The sequence below is a fragment of the Lichenostomus cassidix genome, chromosome 29, assembly GCF_008360975.1.
Source record: "Lichenostomus cassidix isolate B80296 chromosome 29, HeHo_3.0, whole genome shotgun sequence".
NCBI classification, from domain to species: domain Eukaryota; kingdom Metazoa; phylum Chordata; class Aves; order Passeriformes; family Meliphagidae; genus Lichenostomus; species Lichenostomus cassidix.
Window position 1 is genome coordinate 3028775 of NC_139509.1, and position 15826 is coordinate 3044600.

The window sequence follows — 15826 nt, forward strand, 5'->3', positions numbered from 1 at the left end:
TCCTGTCAGTGTCACACACGTCCCCTGTCAGTGTCACACATGTCCCTATGGGCTCACACATGTCCTGTCAGTGTCACACGTGTCCTGTCAGTGTCACACACGTGTCCTGCAGGTGTCACACGTGTCCTGTCAGTGTCACACACATCCCCTGTCAGTGTCACACATGTCCCTGTGGGCTCACACATGTCCTGTCAGTGTCACACGTGTCCTGTCAGTGTCACACACGTGTCCTGCAGGTGTCACACGTGTCCCTGTGGGTCACGCGTGTCGGTGTCACGTGTCCCCGGAGGGGGTATGGCGCCCCCTGGCGGTTTCCCACGCCCCTGCACGTGTCGCACGTGTCCCCGCAGCCTCTGGCGCCCCCTACCGGCCGCGCGGCGCGACAGAGACCAGTCCCGCCCAATGATGCATCACTTCCGCCATCAGTTCCGGTTTCCGGCGCCGCGCCGGGCCGGGCGGAAGCGGCGGCAGGCCGGGCGGAAGCGGCGGCGGGGCGGAAGCGGAAGCGGAAGCGGCGGCCATGGCGGCGGTGGCGGCGGGTCCCTGTCCCGGTCCCGGCCCTGCCCCTGGCCCCGGCGCCGCCCGCACCAAGAAGAAGCAGAAGCGCTTCGTGCCGCAGCGCGTGAAGCTGCCGCGGGCCGCCGATCCGCTGCTGGCGGTGCTGGGCTGGGGAGTCACACACCAGGTCAGCGCCCGGCCGGGACCCCCCGGGACCGCACGGATCCCCGCGCTGTGCCCTGTCCCCGCACCCCGTGTCCCCTCCTCGCCTCTCCGGTGCCCCGCATGCTTCGCCGCACGATCCCCGGTCCCTAACCCGCTCCCAGTCCCACCGCTCAGCCCCGGGACTCCGCCTGTCCCCCGGCATACCCGCAGTCCCCTCCTCGGGACCGCCACGTCCCTTCCCGGAGACCCTCCGGTCTCCCCCTGCCGGGGTCCCGTGTCCCCCATCCCCGGGCTCATCCCCCCGGGATCCCCGTCACCCCCAGTCCGCACTCTGGGGACCCGCGGGGGCTGTGCCTGGGGGGCTGCTGGCGTTTCCCGGCGGTCCCATCGCTCCCCCCGCCCCAGATCAACGAGCTGAGCCAGGTGCCGCTGCCCGTGATGCTGCTGCCCGACGACTTCAAAGCCAGCTCCAAAATCAAGGTCAACAACCACCTGTTCAACAGGTGAGCGGCGCGGGGGCAGTGCGGGGGGGTGTCCCGCAGGGGGGACACCCGAAACCTCACCTCGTGCCACCAACCCCCAACCGCAGGGAGAACCTGCCCAGCCACTTCAAGTTCAAGGAGTACTGTCCCCAGGTGTTCCGCAACCTGCGCGAGCGATTCGCCATCGACGACCAGGACTACCAGGTGGGAGGGGGCGCGCTGGGGGTCTGCCGGGCCCTCTGCGGGCTCCTGACCAGCTGTCCCCCCGCCCTGTGCCCCCCAGGTGTCCCTGACTCGGAGCCCCCCGCGCTGGGCGGGCAGCGGCCACCGGATGCTGCTGTCGGCCGACAAGACGCTGGTGCTGAAGGAGCTCTCGAGCGAGGATGTGGCTGATGTGCACGGGCTGCTGTCCCACTACCACCAGGTATGGAGGGTCTCTGGGGCGTCCCTCAGGGCAGTGTGTCACCTGTCCCCCCCGTGTGTCACTTTGCTCCCCACCGTGTGTCGTCTTCCCCTCTGTATGTCACCTTTCCTCCCCACTGAGTGTCACCTGTCCCCCCCCGAGTGTCACTTTTCCCCCCACCATGTGTCACCTTGCCCCCCCGAGTGTCACCTTCCCCCACGTATGTCACCTTTCCTCTCCCCCGAGTGTCACCTGTCCCCACTGAGTGTCACCTTTCCCCCCTCATGTGTCACCTGTCCCCCCCGTGTCACCTGTCCCCCCGTGTGTCACCTGTCCTCCCATTTGTCACCTGTCCCTGCGTATGTCACTTTTCCCCCCCCAAGTGTCACCTGTCCCCCAAGTGTCACCTTCCCCTCCAACTGTTACCTGTCCCCCCGTGTGTCACCTGTCCCCCCCGAGTGTCACCTGTCCCCTGTGCCCGCAGTACGTGGTGCAGTGCCACGGGCAGACGCTGCTGCCACGCTTCCTGGGCATGTACCGGGTGAGTGTGGACAGTGAGGACACCTACCTGCTGGTCATGAGGAACCTGTTCAGCCACCGCCTGCCCGTGCACAGGAAGTACGACCTGAAGGTATTGGGGTGTCCCCTGAGCCCCCTTGGCCCCTGGTTTTGGGTTAGCCTCCCCCAGAAAACCTCCCATCGCCTCTGCTCCCTCCTCTCCAGGGCTCCCTCGTGGACCGAGAGGCCAGTGACAAGGAGAAGGTACTGCAGGAGGATGCTGTGACCCCCAGATTTTGGGGTGGGGTCTCCAGGCCTCATTCCCCCCCCAACAACAGCTCATTACCTGCCCTCCCCCAAAAAGGGCTCATTCCCCTGAGGAGGGGCTGGCATGGGGATCCCTGGTAACCCCCACAGGGTCAGGGGGTCCCACAGCCCCGGGGTGCCCCTCCAGCCCAGGGGTGTCCGTGGGGGGCTGTCCCACCTGTCCCCCACCCCTCACCCCCAGGGCAAGGACCTGCCCACGCTGAAGGACGTGGATTTCCTCAACAAGAACGAGAAGGTGTTTGTGGAGGAGGAGCAGCAGCGTGAATTCATGGACAAGCTCAAGCGGGACGTGGAGGTGGGAACTGGGGGGCTGCACCCCCAGGGAGCTATTGAGGGGGGCTGTGGCCCCCACCCCAAATGACCCTTTGTTTGGCTTCCCAGTGCCCAGGCTCGGAGGGTTTGGGGGGGCTCTCCCCTCAGAGCCAAGCATCTGGGAGTTTGTGGGGGTCATGTGCAAGCTCAGGGGGTTTGGGGGGCTCTTTGGGGCTGTAGGAGTGTTCCCTACCCCTGATGACCCCTTGGTTATCCCCACAGTGCTCAGGGTCTGAGGAGCTTTTGGGGACCATGTCCAGTATTTGATGGTTGTAGGGGGTCCCTTCTCAGTGTCCAGGCTCTGGGGGTTTTGGGGTGCAGCCCCTGGGGGTTTTGGGGTGCAGCCCCTGGGGATTTTGGGGTGCAGCCCCTGAGAGTTTTGGCATTCACCCCCCAATCCCCACCGTTGCCCCCCAGTTTTTGGTGCAGCAGAAGCTGATGGACTACAGCCTGCTCCTGGGCATCCACGAGGTGGATCGGGGGGAGCAGGAGGAGGAGGAGGAGCTGGAGGAAGAGGAGCCCGGGGGAGGTGACGATGGGGGGCTGGGGGGTCCCTATGGCACCTCCCCCGAGGGCCTGGCAGGGCTCCTCAACTCCTACCGGCCCCTGGGGCCAGGAGAGTTCGACCCCTGCGTGGATGTGTACGCCCTGCGCGGGGCTGAGGGTGAGCAGGGGGGCTGGGGGATGAGGGGAGGCTGGGTGGGGGGTTTGGGGGTGCAGGGAGCGCTGACCCCCCCTCGCTGACCCCCCAGGAGCCCCCCGGCGCGAGGTCTATTTCATGGGGCTCATCGATGTGCTCACCCAGTATGACGCCCGCAAGAAGGCGGCGCACGCGGCCAAGACCGTCAAACACGGGGTGAGGGGGGCTGAACTGCGGGAGAGCACCCCCAAATTGGGGAGAGGGCACCTCTGGACCGGGGGGCAGCAGGGCTCCCCCTTGGTTTTTTGGGAAATGGGGTTATAGGAGTACTGGAGGGGGTGGAGAGGGAGGGGTTGGGGGGACCTGGAGGGGGCAACGTTTCAGGGGAGGTTTTAGGGGGTTTAAGCCCCTGGCAGGGTCTGGGGGGGCAGCAGGGGTGGTGGGAGGGGGGAGGTTGGGCTGTGGGGTGTCAGGTGAAGCTGCTGGGGTGCCCAGGCAGGTGTGGCTCCTGTGGGGGTTTTTGGTGTGAGGGGTCAGTTCCCAGGGGTGTTGTAGGGGGGTCATTTTGGGCTGGGGGGTGTCGGCAGGGGCTGGGGGCGGGTCGGTTCCCAGGATATCTGGGGCAGGGGGCTGTTCCTGGGGTGTCTGTGGGGTCTGAGCCTGTCGCTGCCCCCAGGCCGGAGCTGAGATCTCCACGGTGCACCCCGAGCAATACGCCAAGCGCTTCCTCGACTTCATCACCAACATCTTCGCCTGAGGGGGGGCAGCGACCCCTCCCCACGGGACCAAACCCCCCCAGGGTGCACTGCCCCCCATTCCCAGTGCCCCCTGGCAGCCCCCTCCCCACAGTGGGGTTTCACTACTCAAGTGCCTTAACTTTATGAAAGGGGGGCTTGGGGGTTCTGACCAAGGGGGTCTGGGGTGCCCCCCCGCACGAGGGGCTCTGGGACCTTTCTGCCCCCCCAAAGCTGGGTGGGCTTCAAACACTACTTGCCCCAGAGAGGGGGGTGAGGAGCCCCAAATCATGACCTCCGAATCGGGCTGGGGGCGACACACCTTGCCCCCCCTCCACGTGGGACCTGGGGGGCTGCAGAGCTCCCCCCTTTACTGCAGCTCCAGGGGGTCAGGGGAGGACCCCGGCCCGGTGTGACCCTCTGGGGGGGCGGGGCCCTGCTGGGTGACACCCCTGTCCCCCGTTTGTGGGAGTGTCGTGTGTCGTGTCCCCCCCATTACCAGCGGGTCCCCCTGCATGGGTGGGGCTCCTCCCCTCCCTTCCCCCCTGTACCCCAGAAATAAATTATTGAACCGGCCCTGAGTCTGCCGCGTTCCCTGCGCCCCTCGGAGCCCCTGCGCCCCCAAACCCCACGGGCGCCCCTTTCCCGGAGACCCCCTGGTTCCCGCTCCAGCCCCCCACCAGGCTCCGCCCCCGATGTCCTAGCCCCGCCCCGGCCGTGGCAGTTCCCGCGGCTTTGGCTCCGCCCCTTCCGTCTGGCCCCGCCCCTCTCCCGCCCCCAGGCGCCGTTGCCATGGCGACGCCTCCCGCCCGGCCCCGCGCGCCGTTGCCATGGCTCCGCCCCCTCCCCCGTTGCCATGGCGGCCCCGCCCCGCGCGGTCACGTGACGCGCCGCGCGCAGGGCGCCCCCCGCCGCCGGACTCGCCCGCGATGCTGCGCCCGCCCGGGCCCGGTGGGTGCAGACCCCGAGAGACCCCGGGAGAGACCCCCGAGACACCCCCGGCACCGCCGCGGCCTCCCCGCCCCGGCCTGGCCCTCGGCAGCCCGCTCTGCCCGCGCCCCCCGCCCCGGGCCTGCCGCTGCCTCCACCGCAGCGACCCCCCGGGCCCCTCCCCGGGCCTGTCCGCTTCCCCCGGGCCTCGGCGGGAACCCCCGAATCCCCCGGGCCTCATCGGGACTCACCGACCGCCCCTCGGGTCTCATCGGGACCCCCGGGCCCCTCCCCGGGCCTGTTCTGTCCTCGCCCCGGGCCGCAGCGGGACCCCTCACGCCCCCCGGGCCTGGCCTGTCACCGGCGGGGCCTGTCCGTCCGCCCGGGCCGCATCCGGATCCCCCCGGGCTTGTCCTGCCCTCCCCGGGGCTCATCGGGACCCCCAGCCCCTCCGGGCCTGCTCAGCCCCCCATTCCGGGCCGCATCCCGCATCCCCCCGCCCCGATCCCCCCGCGCGGAGCCCCTCGGGGGTCCCGGGGGTTGGGGACACCAGCAGGGGGGCAGCAGCATGTTCAGCCCCCCGAACCGCGGGGAGCCCCCCAAACACCGGGGGCTAGGAAAACAGCCCTCGACGCCCAATCCGGGGTGCTGAAGGGGTCTGGGGGGGCCGGGGGCGCTGGGGACCCCCGGGAGATGGTGATTTGTCCCCCTAAGTGCTGGCGGGGCGCTGGGGCTGTGGGCGCTGTGGGTGTCGCGGGGTCCCCTGGGGACACGGAGGGGGTGACGCTGCTGTTGTTATTGTAGGGTCACTCGGGCGGGGAGGGATCCGGGGGGGTTGGCGAGCCCCCAGATTGGGTCTGGGGTCTGGGGGGGCTATCTGTGACCCCTCCTTGTCCCCCCGTGTGCCCCCAGCCCCGGGCTCGTGGCTCTGCTGATCCACCGGCGCCTCTGCTCGTGTCCCCCATGGGCTCACCAGGTGGGTGTGGGGACATCCCGCGCTGGGGACCCCCGGGCCCTGTGCACCCCACTCGTGCGCGCCCCCCGGCTCTGGGGACCCCCTTTGGACCCTTTCCCCGGGTTGTGGGGAGCTTCTTGTGACCCCCCCCAGCTATGGGACCCCCTGGCTCTGGAGACCCCCTTCGCACCCCCCTCCCGGGCACCCCCTTCATCTGGGGGACCCCCTGGCCATGGAACACCCCTCGGGCTCTGGGGACACCCCTGGGGACACCCCCGGCTCTGGGGACCCCGCGGGATGGGAAGGGTGGTGCTGGGGAGGCTCCAAACCTCACCCCCACCCCCCAGGGGTCACAGGGTGGTGACACCCCTGGTGATGTCCCAGATTTGGGGGACAGGTTTAACCCTTGAGGTGACATCTTGGGTGGGTAAAGGTTCCCCCCAGGGGGCAGGGGACACTGCCTCAGGAATCCCCCTGGGTGCTGTGTCCAGGCTGTGGGCATTCTGGGGGGTCCCTGAAGTGCCCAGACTCGAAGGGTTTTGGGGGTTCCTGTTTAGACTCTGATGGTTTGTGGGGACAACCCACAGTCCCCAGGCTTCAGGGGCTCCATGCCCTCAGTGTCAGAGGATTTTGGGGGTCCATGCACAGCTCTGAGAGGTTCTGTGGGTCCGTGTCCAGTCTCAGAGGGTTTTCGGGGTCCGTGCTCAGCCACTGAGGGGTTTTGGGGGGGTCCCATGCCCAGTCTCAGGCTTTGAAGACCCCCGTGCCCACATTTTGGGGTTCCAAGGGTCCCATGGCCAGCCCTTGGTGGTTTTGGGGTGTCCCCCACCGTGTTCTTTGTCCTGTCAGGGATGTTGGGGTGTGTGGGATGTGTGCCAATAGGGTCCAGTCTCTGGGGATTTAGGGGGTCTCGTGCCCAGTCCCTGACAGTTTCGGGGTCCCCCGTGTTTGTGCTGTCAGGGATGTCGGGGTGCAGTGGGGCCACCAAGAGCCGTGTGATGGTGACGGTGGGGCCCAGGCTCAGAAGGTTTTGGGGTGTCCATCACCAGCCCCTGAGGGTTTGGGGGCTCTGTGCACTGTCTCTGAGGGCTTGGAGGGCCCAAGCCCGCCCCGTGATGGTTTTGGGGTGTCCTCCCTGCCCAGTGTTTGTGCTGTGAGGATGTTGGGGTGTGGGGTGCTGCCTGGTATCGATACCAAAGGGATTTGGGGGTCCATGCCCAGCCCCTGATGGCTTGGGGTGTCCGTGGCTGTTTAGGGGATCCATGCCCAGTCTCTGGGGGTTTGAGATGCCCGAGCCCAGCCTGATGATTTCGGGGTGTCCCCCCAGTGTTGTTCATGCTGCAGAGGATGTTGGAGTGTGGGGTCCCCACCAGGAGTTGGGTGACAGTGCCAGTGGGGTCCAGTCTGGGGATGTGATGTTTTGGGGTGTCCGTGGGTGTTTCGGGGTCCGTGCCCGACCTCGGGGTGCTGCGGGCTGCCCGTGCCCAGCCCCTGAGCCGCCGGGCCGTCCCCGCAGTGTCGTTCGTGCTGTCGAGGATGTCGGGGTGCGGGGGCCCCGCCAAGAGCCGGGTGACGGTGCCGAAGCGCGTGTGGGAGTTCGTGACGCGGGAGCGCGCGGCGCGCCTGGCGCTGCTGGCGCAGGAGGCTCGGGTGAGGATCCTGGTGGACGGCGAGACCCCCGAGCTGTACGTGCTGCAGCTCTGCCAGACCCCCCCGGCTCCCCCGGGCGGCGGGGGGCTCTGCCCGGCGCGCAAGGCGCTCAAGGCGCTGCTCAAGGAGACCGAGAAGGAGCTGAAGAAGCGCAGCCAGCGGCACGGGGAGGTGTTGGGGTCCCGCCCGGAGCCCCCCGCGGGTGCCGCAGGTCCCACCGGCGCCGGGCCGGCGCGGGACGAGGAGCCGGAGCGGCAGTGCCCGATCTGCCTGGGCGAGATGCGGGGGCCGCGCACGCTGGAGCGCTGCCGGCACTCCTTCTGCGGGGAGTGCATCGCGCGGGCGCTGCAGGTGCGCTCCGCCTGCCCCGTCTGCGGCCGCTTCTACGGGCAGCTGGTGGGCAACCAGCCCCCCGACGGCCGCATGCTGGTCACCCGCGACGCCGCGCTGCCCCTGCCCGGCTACGAGGCCTTCGGCACCATCATCATCCAGTACGTCTTCCCGCCCGGCGTGCAGGGGGTGAGTGCGGGCACGGGGCGGGGCGGGGGGAAAGGGGTGGGTCTCGGGTTGTGTTTGGTGATCCCAAATCCTGTTGGATGGCCGCGGCCCAGCCCTGTGCCCCCAGTGCCCCAGTGGGTGCCCCAAATGGCCCAGGTCCGGCTCGGTGCCCCCAAATCCTGCTGAGTGTCCCCAGCATCCCTGGGTGCCCCAAAACTGATGGGTGCTGCAACCCAGTCCTGTGCCCCCAGTGCCCCTGAGTGCCCCAGATGCTCCTGGTCCAGCTCTGTGTCCCCAACGCCCCTGGGTGCCCCTAAGTCCTGGTGAGTGCACCTGGCCGTACCCTGTGGCCCTGGCACCCCTGGGTGTCCCCAAATCTTGTTGGGTGGCGCAACCCAGTCCTGTGCCCCCAACACCCCCAAGTCCTGATGCATGGCCCTGGGTGTCCCCAGATAGTCCTGACTAAGCTCGGTGCCCCAAAACTGTGATGGTTACCCCAACCCAGTCCTGTGCTCCCAACACCCCTGGGTGACCCCAAAGGCTCCTGACCCAGCCATGTGCCCCTGGCACTCCTGGGTGACCTCAGAGACTCTACAGGGAGCCCCTGGCCTGGTCCTGTGTGCCCCCAAACCCTGCTGGGTGTACCCAGCCCCCCTGGGCTATCCACAGATCCTGACAGGTGGCCCCAAATCCTTATGGGTGTTGCTGGCACCCTTGGTGTCCCCAAATACCCCTGACACAGCTTAACACCCCCAGGCGCCCCAAACTCTGCTGGGTGCCCCAAACCCTGCTGGGTGCCTCCATCCTGCACCCCCAGCCCTGATCCCCATCCCTCCTGTTCCCCTGTCCTTGTCCTCACTCTTACCTGGTGTGTTTCCTCCATCCCCTGGGCAGGTGGAGCACCCAAACCCATGGGTGTGGTACTTGGGCACCGTATGGGCACTGACACCTGTCCCTCTGTGCCCCCAGGGCTGTGGTACCTGTTACCCCTCACCTGTGCCCCTGTGGCACCTGTCCCCCTATGGCACCTGTGCCCCTTCACCTGTCCCCCTATGGCACCTGTGCCCCTCACCTGTCCCCCTATGGCACCTGTGCCCCTTCACCTGTGCCCCTCACCTGTGCCCCTATGGCACCTGTGCCACTCACCTGTGCCCCTGTGGTACCTGTGCTCCTTCACCTGTGCTCCTCACCTGTGCCCCCTCACCTGTGCCCCTCACCTGTGCCCCTATGGCACCTGTGCCCCTTCACCTGTGCCCCTCACCTGTGCCCCTATGGCACCTGTGCCCCTCACCTGTGCCCCCATGCCCCATCCAGGTGGAGCACCCGAACCCGGGGGTGAGGTACCCGGGCACCACACGAGTGGCATACCTGCCCGACTGCCCCGAGGGGAACAAGGTGCTGGGGTTGTTCCGCAAGGCCTTCGCCCAGCGCCTCACCTTCACCGTGGGCACCTCGCTGACCACCGGCCGTGCCAACGTCATCACCTGGAACGACATCCACCACAAGACCAACTGCACCGGCGGGCCCCAGCTGTGCGGGGGGCAGCAGGGGGGCTGGGGGGCACCTGGGGGGCTGGGGGGCACCGGGGGGTACCTGGGGGGTTGGGGAACAACGTCCACCATAAGGCCGGCTGCACCCAGCTGTGTGAGGGAGGCACCTGGGGGGGTTGATGGGCACCTGTGGGCATGGGGGGCACCTGGGAGGGCACCTGAGGGGCTGGGGCCACCAATGGCACCGGCGGGCACCAGCTGTGCGGTGGGGGGGACCCACGGGGACTTGGGGGGCACCTGGGTGTGGGGGGAAGGGGGGAGGGCTGAGGGGGGAGCACCTTGGGGGGCACAGCCTGACTCAGCCCTCTGCCCCCAGGTTCGGGTACCCCGACCCCACGTACCTCGCCCGCGTGCAGGAGGAGCTGCGGGCCAAGGGCATCACCGAGGACTGAGCGGGGGGACAGGGACCCCTCTCGGGCAGGGGGATCCCCTCGTGCACCGGGAACCCCCCAGGACCCCCCCGGGCAGCAAGGACCCCCCCGGACCCTCCCTGGGCAGCGGGACCTCCCCAGACAGCAGGAATCCCCTGGGCAGGGGGATCCCCCCATACAGTGGGAGCCCCCCGGGCAGGGGGATCCCCCCGTTCAACAGGACCCCCCCTGAGCAGGGGAAGCCCCCTGCCCCCCCTGGCTGGCAGCGGGGGACACAAGGAGGGTGCCACGCAGCCCCCCCAGCACGGACAGATGGACCCCTGTACATAGCCCTGACCCCCAGGACAGACGGGGGGATCCCTGCCCCCTGCCCCCCCAGCCCCGGGGGGCTCCCACCCTCGGGGGGGGTTATTTATTTTTTATTTCCCCCCCAGGTCTGTAACTTTAATCCAATAAAAATATGCAATGGATTGAGGGGTGCTGCGGGGACCGGGCAGGGGGGGGGATAGGGACAGGGCTAGAGACACTGGCATGGGGACAACAGACACGGGATTTTGGGATGGGACATGGAGATGGGGATGTTGGGATGAGGACATCGGGATGGGGACATTGGGATGGTAACATGGGCATGGGACAGCATGGTGGGACACTGGGCTGGGGGTGTGTGGATGGGACTTTGGGGAGGGACATGGATGAGATGTTGGGACACTGGGATGGGATCGGAGCTGGGGACAGTGGGATGAGACACCAGGTTGGGACACTGGCCTGGGAAACCAGGATGAAAACATTGGGATGGAGCACTAAAAGGGGACATTGGGATTTTGGGATGTGGGCACTGGGCTGGGTCCTGAGATGGGGGACACTGGGATGGAACAACACAGAATCATGGAATGGGGTTAGGAGGACTGTAAAGCCCATACAGTCCCACTCTCTGCTGTGGGCAGGGACACCACTGTCCCAGGCTGCTCCAACCTGGCCTGGGACACTGCCAGGGATCCAGGGGCAGCCACAGCTTCTGTGGGAATTCCATCCCAGGGCCTCCCCACCCTCACAGGGGGAATTCCTGCACAGTATCCCATCTCTCCCTGCCCTCAGGCACTGGGAAGCCATTCCTTGGGTCATATCCCTCCATCCCTTGTCCCCAGTCCCTCTCCAGCTCTCCTGGAGCTCTTTAGGCACTGGCAGGAGCTCCAAGGTCTCTCTGGATCCTTCAGCTGAACACCCCCAGCTCTCCCTGCCTGGCTCCAGAGAGGCTCCAGCCCTCAGAACATCTCCATGGCCTCCTCTGGACTCTCTCCAGCAGCTCCTCATCCTCCCTGTGCTGTTGGCCCCAGGGCTGGGGCAGCTCTGCAGGTGAGGTCTCACCTGAGGGGGCGCAGGGACAGAACCTCCCCTGCCCTGCTGCCCACGCTGGGGGCTCAGCCCAGGCTCAGGGGTCTCTGGGCTGGGCAGGCTCAGCTCTCACCCCCCAGCACCCCCAGGTCCCTCTGCTCATCCCTGGATGCATCCCAGGGGCAGCAGCTGCCCTTGGCTTTGTCAAACCTCAGGAGATCCCCCCAGGATGCTGCTCCAGCTTGTCCAGGTCCCTCGGGATGGCCCTGTCCTTCAGGGGTGTCACTGACCCTCAGCTCGGTGTGGACCCCTGAGGGCACTGATGTCCATCAGGGCTCAGCCGCTGCCCATAACCCTCTGGATGTGACTGTCCAGACAATTCTGTGTTCACCAAACAGTCCCACCGTGGAATCCAGCCCCCCAGTTTGATGGATTGTGCCAAAGGCTCCACAGAAATCCAGATCAGTGAGATCCATGTCCCCTCCCGTGTCCTGATGAAGTCACTCCATCCGATGCCACTGAGCAGGACGTGGCCTTGGGGAGGCCAAGCCGGGGTTCCTGAATTCCCTCCCTGCTCCCCCTGGGCCTCAGCAGAACCTTCCCAGGAGGATCCATCCCAGCGGGGCTGGCAGTGGGCGTGCCCAGGATCCTCCTTCCCGCCTTTCCTAAAAATGGGGACAATGCTCCCCTTTTTCAGTCAGATGGAACTTCACCTGCCTGCCAGGAGTCCTCATCTTCAGGGCCATAGAGGACATGGGGCTATAGGGGATATGGGGGCTATAGGGGATATGGGGGGGCTATAGAGGGTATGGGGCTATAGGGGATATGGGGGGGCTGTAGGGGATATGGGGGGGCTGTAGGGGATATGGGGGGGTTATAAGGGATGGGGGGGCTATAGAGGATATGGGGGGGCTGTAGGGGATATGGCAGCTATAGGGGATATGGGAGGGCTGTAGGGGATATGGCAGCTATAGGGGACATGGAGGCTATAGGGGATATGAGGGGTTATAAGGGGGAGGCTATAGAGGACGCAGGTGAACTATAGAGGATACAGGTGAGCTATAGAGGATATGGGGGCTGTAGGGGATATGGGGGCTATATGGGATGGGGGTTCAGGGCATTTTCCACCCTGTCCTGTTACTGCAGAGCTCAGCAGGGAGTGTGGCTGGACTGGAGCTGGGCGGAGCTCAAGGCTACAGGAAGGGGCTGGGAGCACCTGAGTCCTGGTCCAGCCTCCATTGGGGTCCTCCCCTCCCTGAGACTCCCAAATCCACCTGGGCACCACTCACCTGAACTTCCCGTGGGCATGGATTAACCAGCTCTGGTTCCAGCCAGGACAGGGTTGGGTTTTGCAGCAGTCAGGACCAGGGGTGGTTCTGTCCCACCTCAGACACTACTGGGGCCAAGGAGGGATTCTCCTCTGGGGACAAGGGGCTCCTTCCGTTGAGTGAATAGGATGAGGGAACTGTCCGGAGTTTGTTTGTTGTCAGGGATGTTTGTCCTGTGAATAATTTCTTTTCTTATACCTTTGGTTATTAATCCTGCTGCTGCTCCTGTTCCTTCTCTTATCTCATTGCTGTTTCCAGTAAATCGCTCTTATCTCCATTGGGATCTCTGCCTTTGTGCTTCCAGTTGGAGGCAGAGGGGGAGCAGCGCCTGGCTTGGAGTCTCAAGGGCAGCACAACATTGGGATCACCAATCCTTAACCCCAACAGCTTTACCTGGAGCCCAAAGCAGGGCAGAGACCTGCAGAGTGGGTTGGAAACAATTCTGACCCAAGATTTGTGTGTTAAGTCCAGAGCCACTGGGCATGAGGCTGTTTGTGGGTTGTGGTGTGTGACCCTGGACATGTTCCCACATTGTCCTCGTTATCTTTTCTGAGCAGGGAGAGGATCAGGGTTGCTGTGCTGCTGCACTGTGGGAAATCAGTTCATGGCATGAGAACATCCAGGGCAATGAGGGCGTTTGGGATGTGTGTTCAGTGCTGCTCTGGCCTTAGGTGCCACTCTGGGAATTCTTTAAAATTCCCAGAATTTTCTAAATAAAATTCCATACCCAGCTTGGTGGGGGGGACAGGGAAGAATGATTCCCCCCAGCCTTTCACCCCCTTTTCCTCCTCCAGGCCTGTTAGAGCAGCTTTGGAGAATCCTGAATTCCCTTTGGATCTTAAGGAATGTGTGTTCTGTTTCTGGTTCTGCCAGCTCCCCTCAGCGTGGTTCACATGTTTGGAGTCAAGGAGATTTCCAGGGATGCCATTCAGAGATCTCCCCCAAGGGTGGAGAGTCACAGTGGTGTGGAATGTGGGAAAAAATGGGCCAGGATTTGGGGAAATTCTCTGCTCCAGCAGTTTGGGATTTCATCCCTGAACAACTGCAGTGATAAAGTGATAAAATATGTGAAGGAAAAGTGCTTTGTCACTGCAGCGTGCTGAGCCCTGGCTAGGATGAACTGGACACTGCTGGATATTGGACACCCGGGCCAGAGAGCTCAAGATGGGGTGGCTGTGTCACCTGCCCTGTCAGGTATCAGCTCGGGATGGGGTGGGTGTGTCACCTGCCCTGTCAGGTATCAGCTCGGGATGGGGTGGGTGTGTCACCTGCCCCGTCAGGCATCAGCACCCCGGAAACTGGAATGGTGCAATGGCTGATAAAAACCACACTGAAGCTGGTGGGACCTTCAGACATTGGGATCTGTGTTTAGCAAAGGCCACTTGGTCACTCAGCACCTGAATCGAGCCAGCCCTGCCCCACGCCAAGCCCCAGGTGCTGCAGAAGGGAACAAAGTCCCTGTGGAGCATGTGAGGAATGTGTTGGGAAAGTTTGTATCAAACCCATCCACGGGATTGTTCCTGCTCGTGGGCCTGGGTGGGAGATGGCAGAGGACAGGGAAACACAAGTGTCCCTCAAGGGGATTTGATTTTGGGGTGAGAACAGCCTGGAATGTTGAACTCAATCATGTTGATTGTGAATGACCCTGCTAGGGTTTGCTGTAACTCCCCTGACAATGAGGATGGGCTGCTCCAGGTGCAGCAGTTGGGAGCTCCACATGCAGCCACCGAGCAGCCCTCGTGTCCAGGGAGAGATCCAGGATGGACAAATCCCCCAGCCAGGACTGACTGACCTCAACAGACACCTGGGATGGCCAGGGACTGCGGAGATGAAACTCCTGTTTGCATGTGGATGTATAAATATGTGTATGGTGGGAAGGTGTGGGAATCTGGGAGTGACGTGGATGGTGTGGAATAAAGGATGAGGGGAAGGTGTGGAACATGGAATGATGTGGATGGTGTGGAATAAAGGATACTGGGGAACACATGGAACAAGGAACGACAGAAATGGTGTAGAAAAAAGGGTGAGGGGAAGGTATGGAACAGGAATGATGTGGATGGTGTGGAGGAAGGGGTGGGAATGTCCTGGTTGTGGCCACGATAGGGTTAATTTCTGCAGGCACCTGGGGCGATCTGGGAAGGCTGAGAAGGGGCTGGGGAGGGGTTGGGAGGTGATTTGGGGGGATATTTAGGGTCTGGAGGGATGTTGGGGGGTCTGAGGGGTGTGGGGGTGTCAAGGGCACAGCCAGAACCCCAAGGTCTGAATTCTGTGCCATTCTTTATCAATATTGGTGCTGTTCCTGCTCCTGATCTCACTGCTGTTTCCAGTAAATAACTGGGAATTAACCCAGTAATCCCCACCCAACACCTCTGTGCCCCCAGGTGGAGTCAGGTGTGGTTTGGAGTCTCAGGAGGAACCAAACTGGGGATGAAATCAAATTATCAACTAACAGGGAAACTAAAGTATCAAAGCCCCTCTACATCCCCCCAGCCTCACCTTTGCCAGGTGAAATCCCAGGTACAACCCAAAATAAGGGCATTCCACCTCCTTCAGGTGTGCAGCACCTGGACACACCTGAGCCAGGATCAACCATGGGATCCTCCAGCTCTGACATGCCCTGGGGCACAGGGAATTTGGGGTTGATTTGGGGGTGATCTGCGGATGAATTTGAGGTGATTTGGGGGAAGATTCAGGGATATTGCAGGCGGATTTTGGGGCCATCTTGAGGTGATTTTGGTGTGGTTTGGGGGTGATTTTGGGGATTTTTTTGGGGGTAGTTTTGGGGGATTTTTGGGTGGTCTTGAGGATGATTTTGGGGAGATGTTAGGGTGATTCTAGGGGTGCTACTGCAGTCCTGGAGAAGTTCTGGGGTGCTGCTGACCCCCTGCACTGGCCAGATTGTCACCATTATCACCTGAGCCAGCACCTGCCTCACCCGGATCCGGCCCCAGCTTTATTTAAATCAAATCCTTGGTTTATATTGTCATTTTTCCCCGATTTTTTCCCCAAAGCACCTGATGGGCTGAGGCTGGCATTAGCTGGAGCATCCAAATCTGTGCTGGGGAATGTGGGGAAGGGGATTTGCCCCCAACACCTGGGCAGAACTCTCACCTGCCCAGAGCCGCATCAATCACTTCACACATTCAGCAGAAA

General features: G+C 64.0%; 2 protein-coding genes across 2 annotated transcripts; both read left to right on the forward strand.

Annotated features, from left to right (window-relative positions):
* The first annotated feature begins 474 nt into the window (after positions 1-474).
* PIP4K2C (phosphatidylinositol-5-phosphate 4-kinase type 2 gamma) lies at positions 475-4635 on the forward strand. The gene is made up of 10 exons (XM_085041382.1): positions 475-685; positions 1069-1166; positions 1253-1349; positions 1429-1569; positions 2033-2179; positions 2272-2310; positions 2555-2668; positions 3103-3349; positions 3438-3541; positions 4002-4635. The coding sequence occupies exons 1-10, from the start codon at positions 521-523 to the stop codon at positions 4080-4082; spliced, it is 1233 nt and encodes a 410-aa protein (XP_084897508.1). The 5' UTR covers positions 475-520; the 3' UTR covers positions 4083-4635.
* Positions 4636-4922: 287 nt separating this feature from the next.
* On the forward strand, positions 4923-10483 carry DTX3 (deltex E3 ubiquitin ligase 3). The gene is made up of 5 exons (XM_085041385.1): positions 4923-5010; positions 5902-5965; positions 7461-8113; positions 9407-9624; positions 9959-10483. Exons 2-5 carry the CDS (start codon positions 5953-5955, stop codon positions 10032-10034), a joined length of 960 nt encoding a protein of 319 aa, XP_084897511.1. The 5' UTR covers positions 4923-5010; positions 5902-5952; the 3' UTR covers positions 10035-10483.
* Positions 10484-15826: the final 5343 nt, after the last annotated feature.

Coding starts and splice junctions, on each gene's coding strand:
- PIP4K2C (XM_085041382.1), top strand. CDS start 521: ATGGCGGCGGTGGCGGCGGGTCCCTGTCCCGGTCCCGGCCCTGCCCCT. Junction 1,350..1,428: donor TCGACGACCAGGACTACCAG/GTGGGAGGGGGC, acceptor TGTGCCCCCCAG/GTGTCCCTGACTCGGAGCCC. Junction 2,669..3,102: donor AGCTCAAGCGGGACGTGGAG/GTGGGAACTGGG, acceptor GTTGCCCCCCAG/TTTTTGGTGCAGCAGAAGCT.
- DTX3 (XM_085041385.1), top strand. Junction 8,114..9,406: donor TCCCGCCCGGCGTGCAGGGG/GTGAGTGCGGGC, acceptor TGCCCCATCCAG/GTGGAGCACCCGAACCCGGG. Junction 9,625..9,958: donor TGCACCGGCGGGCCCCAGCT/GTGCGGGGGGCA, acceptor CTCTGCCCCCAG/GTTCGGGTACCCCGACCCCA.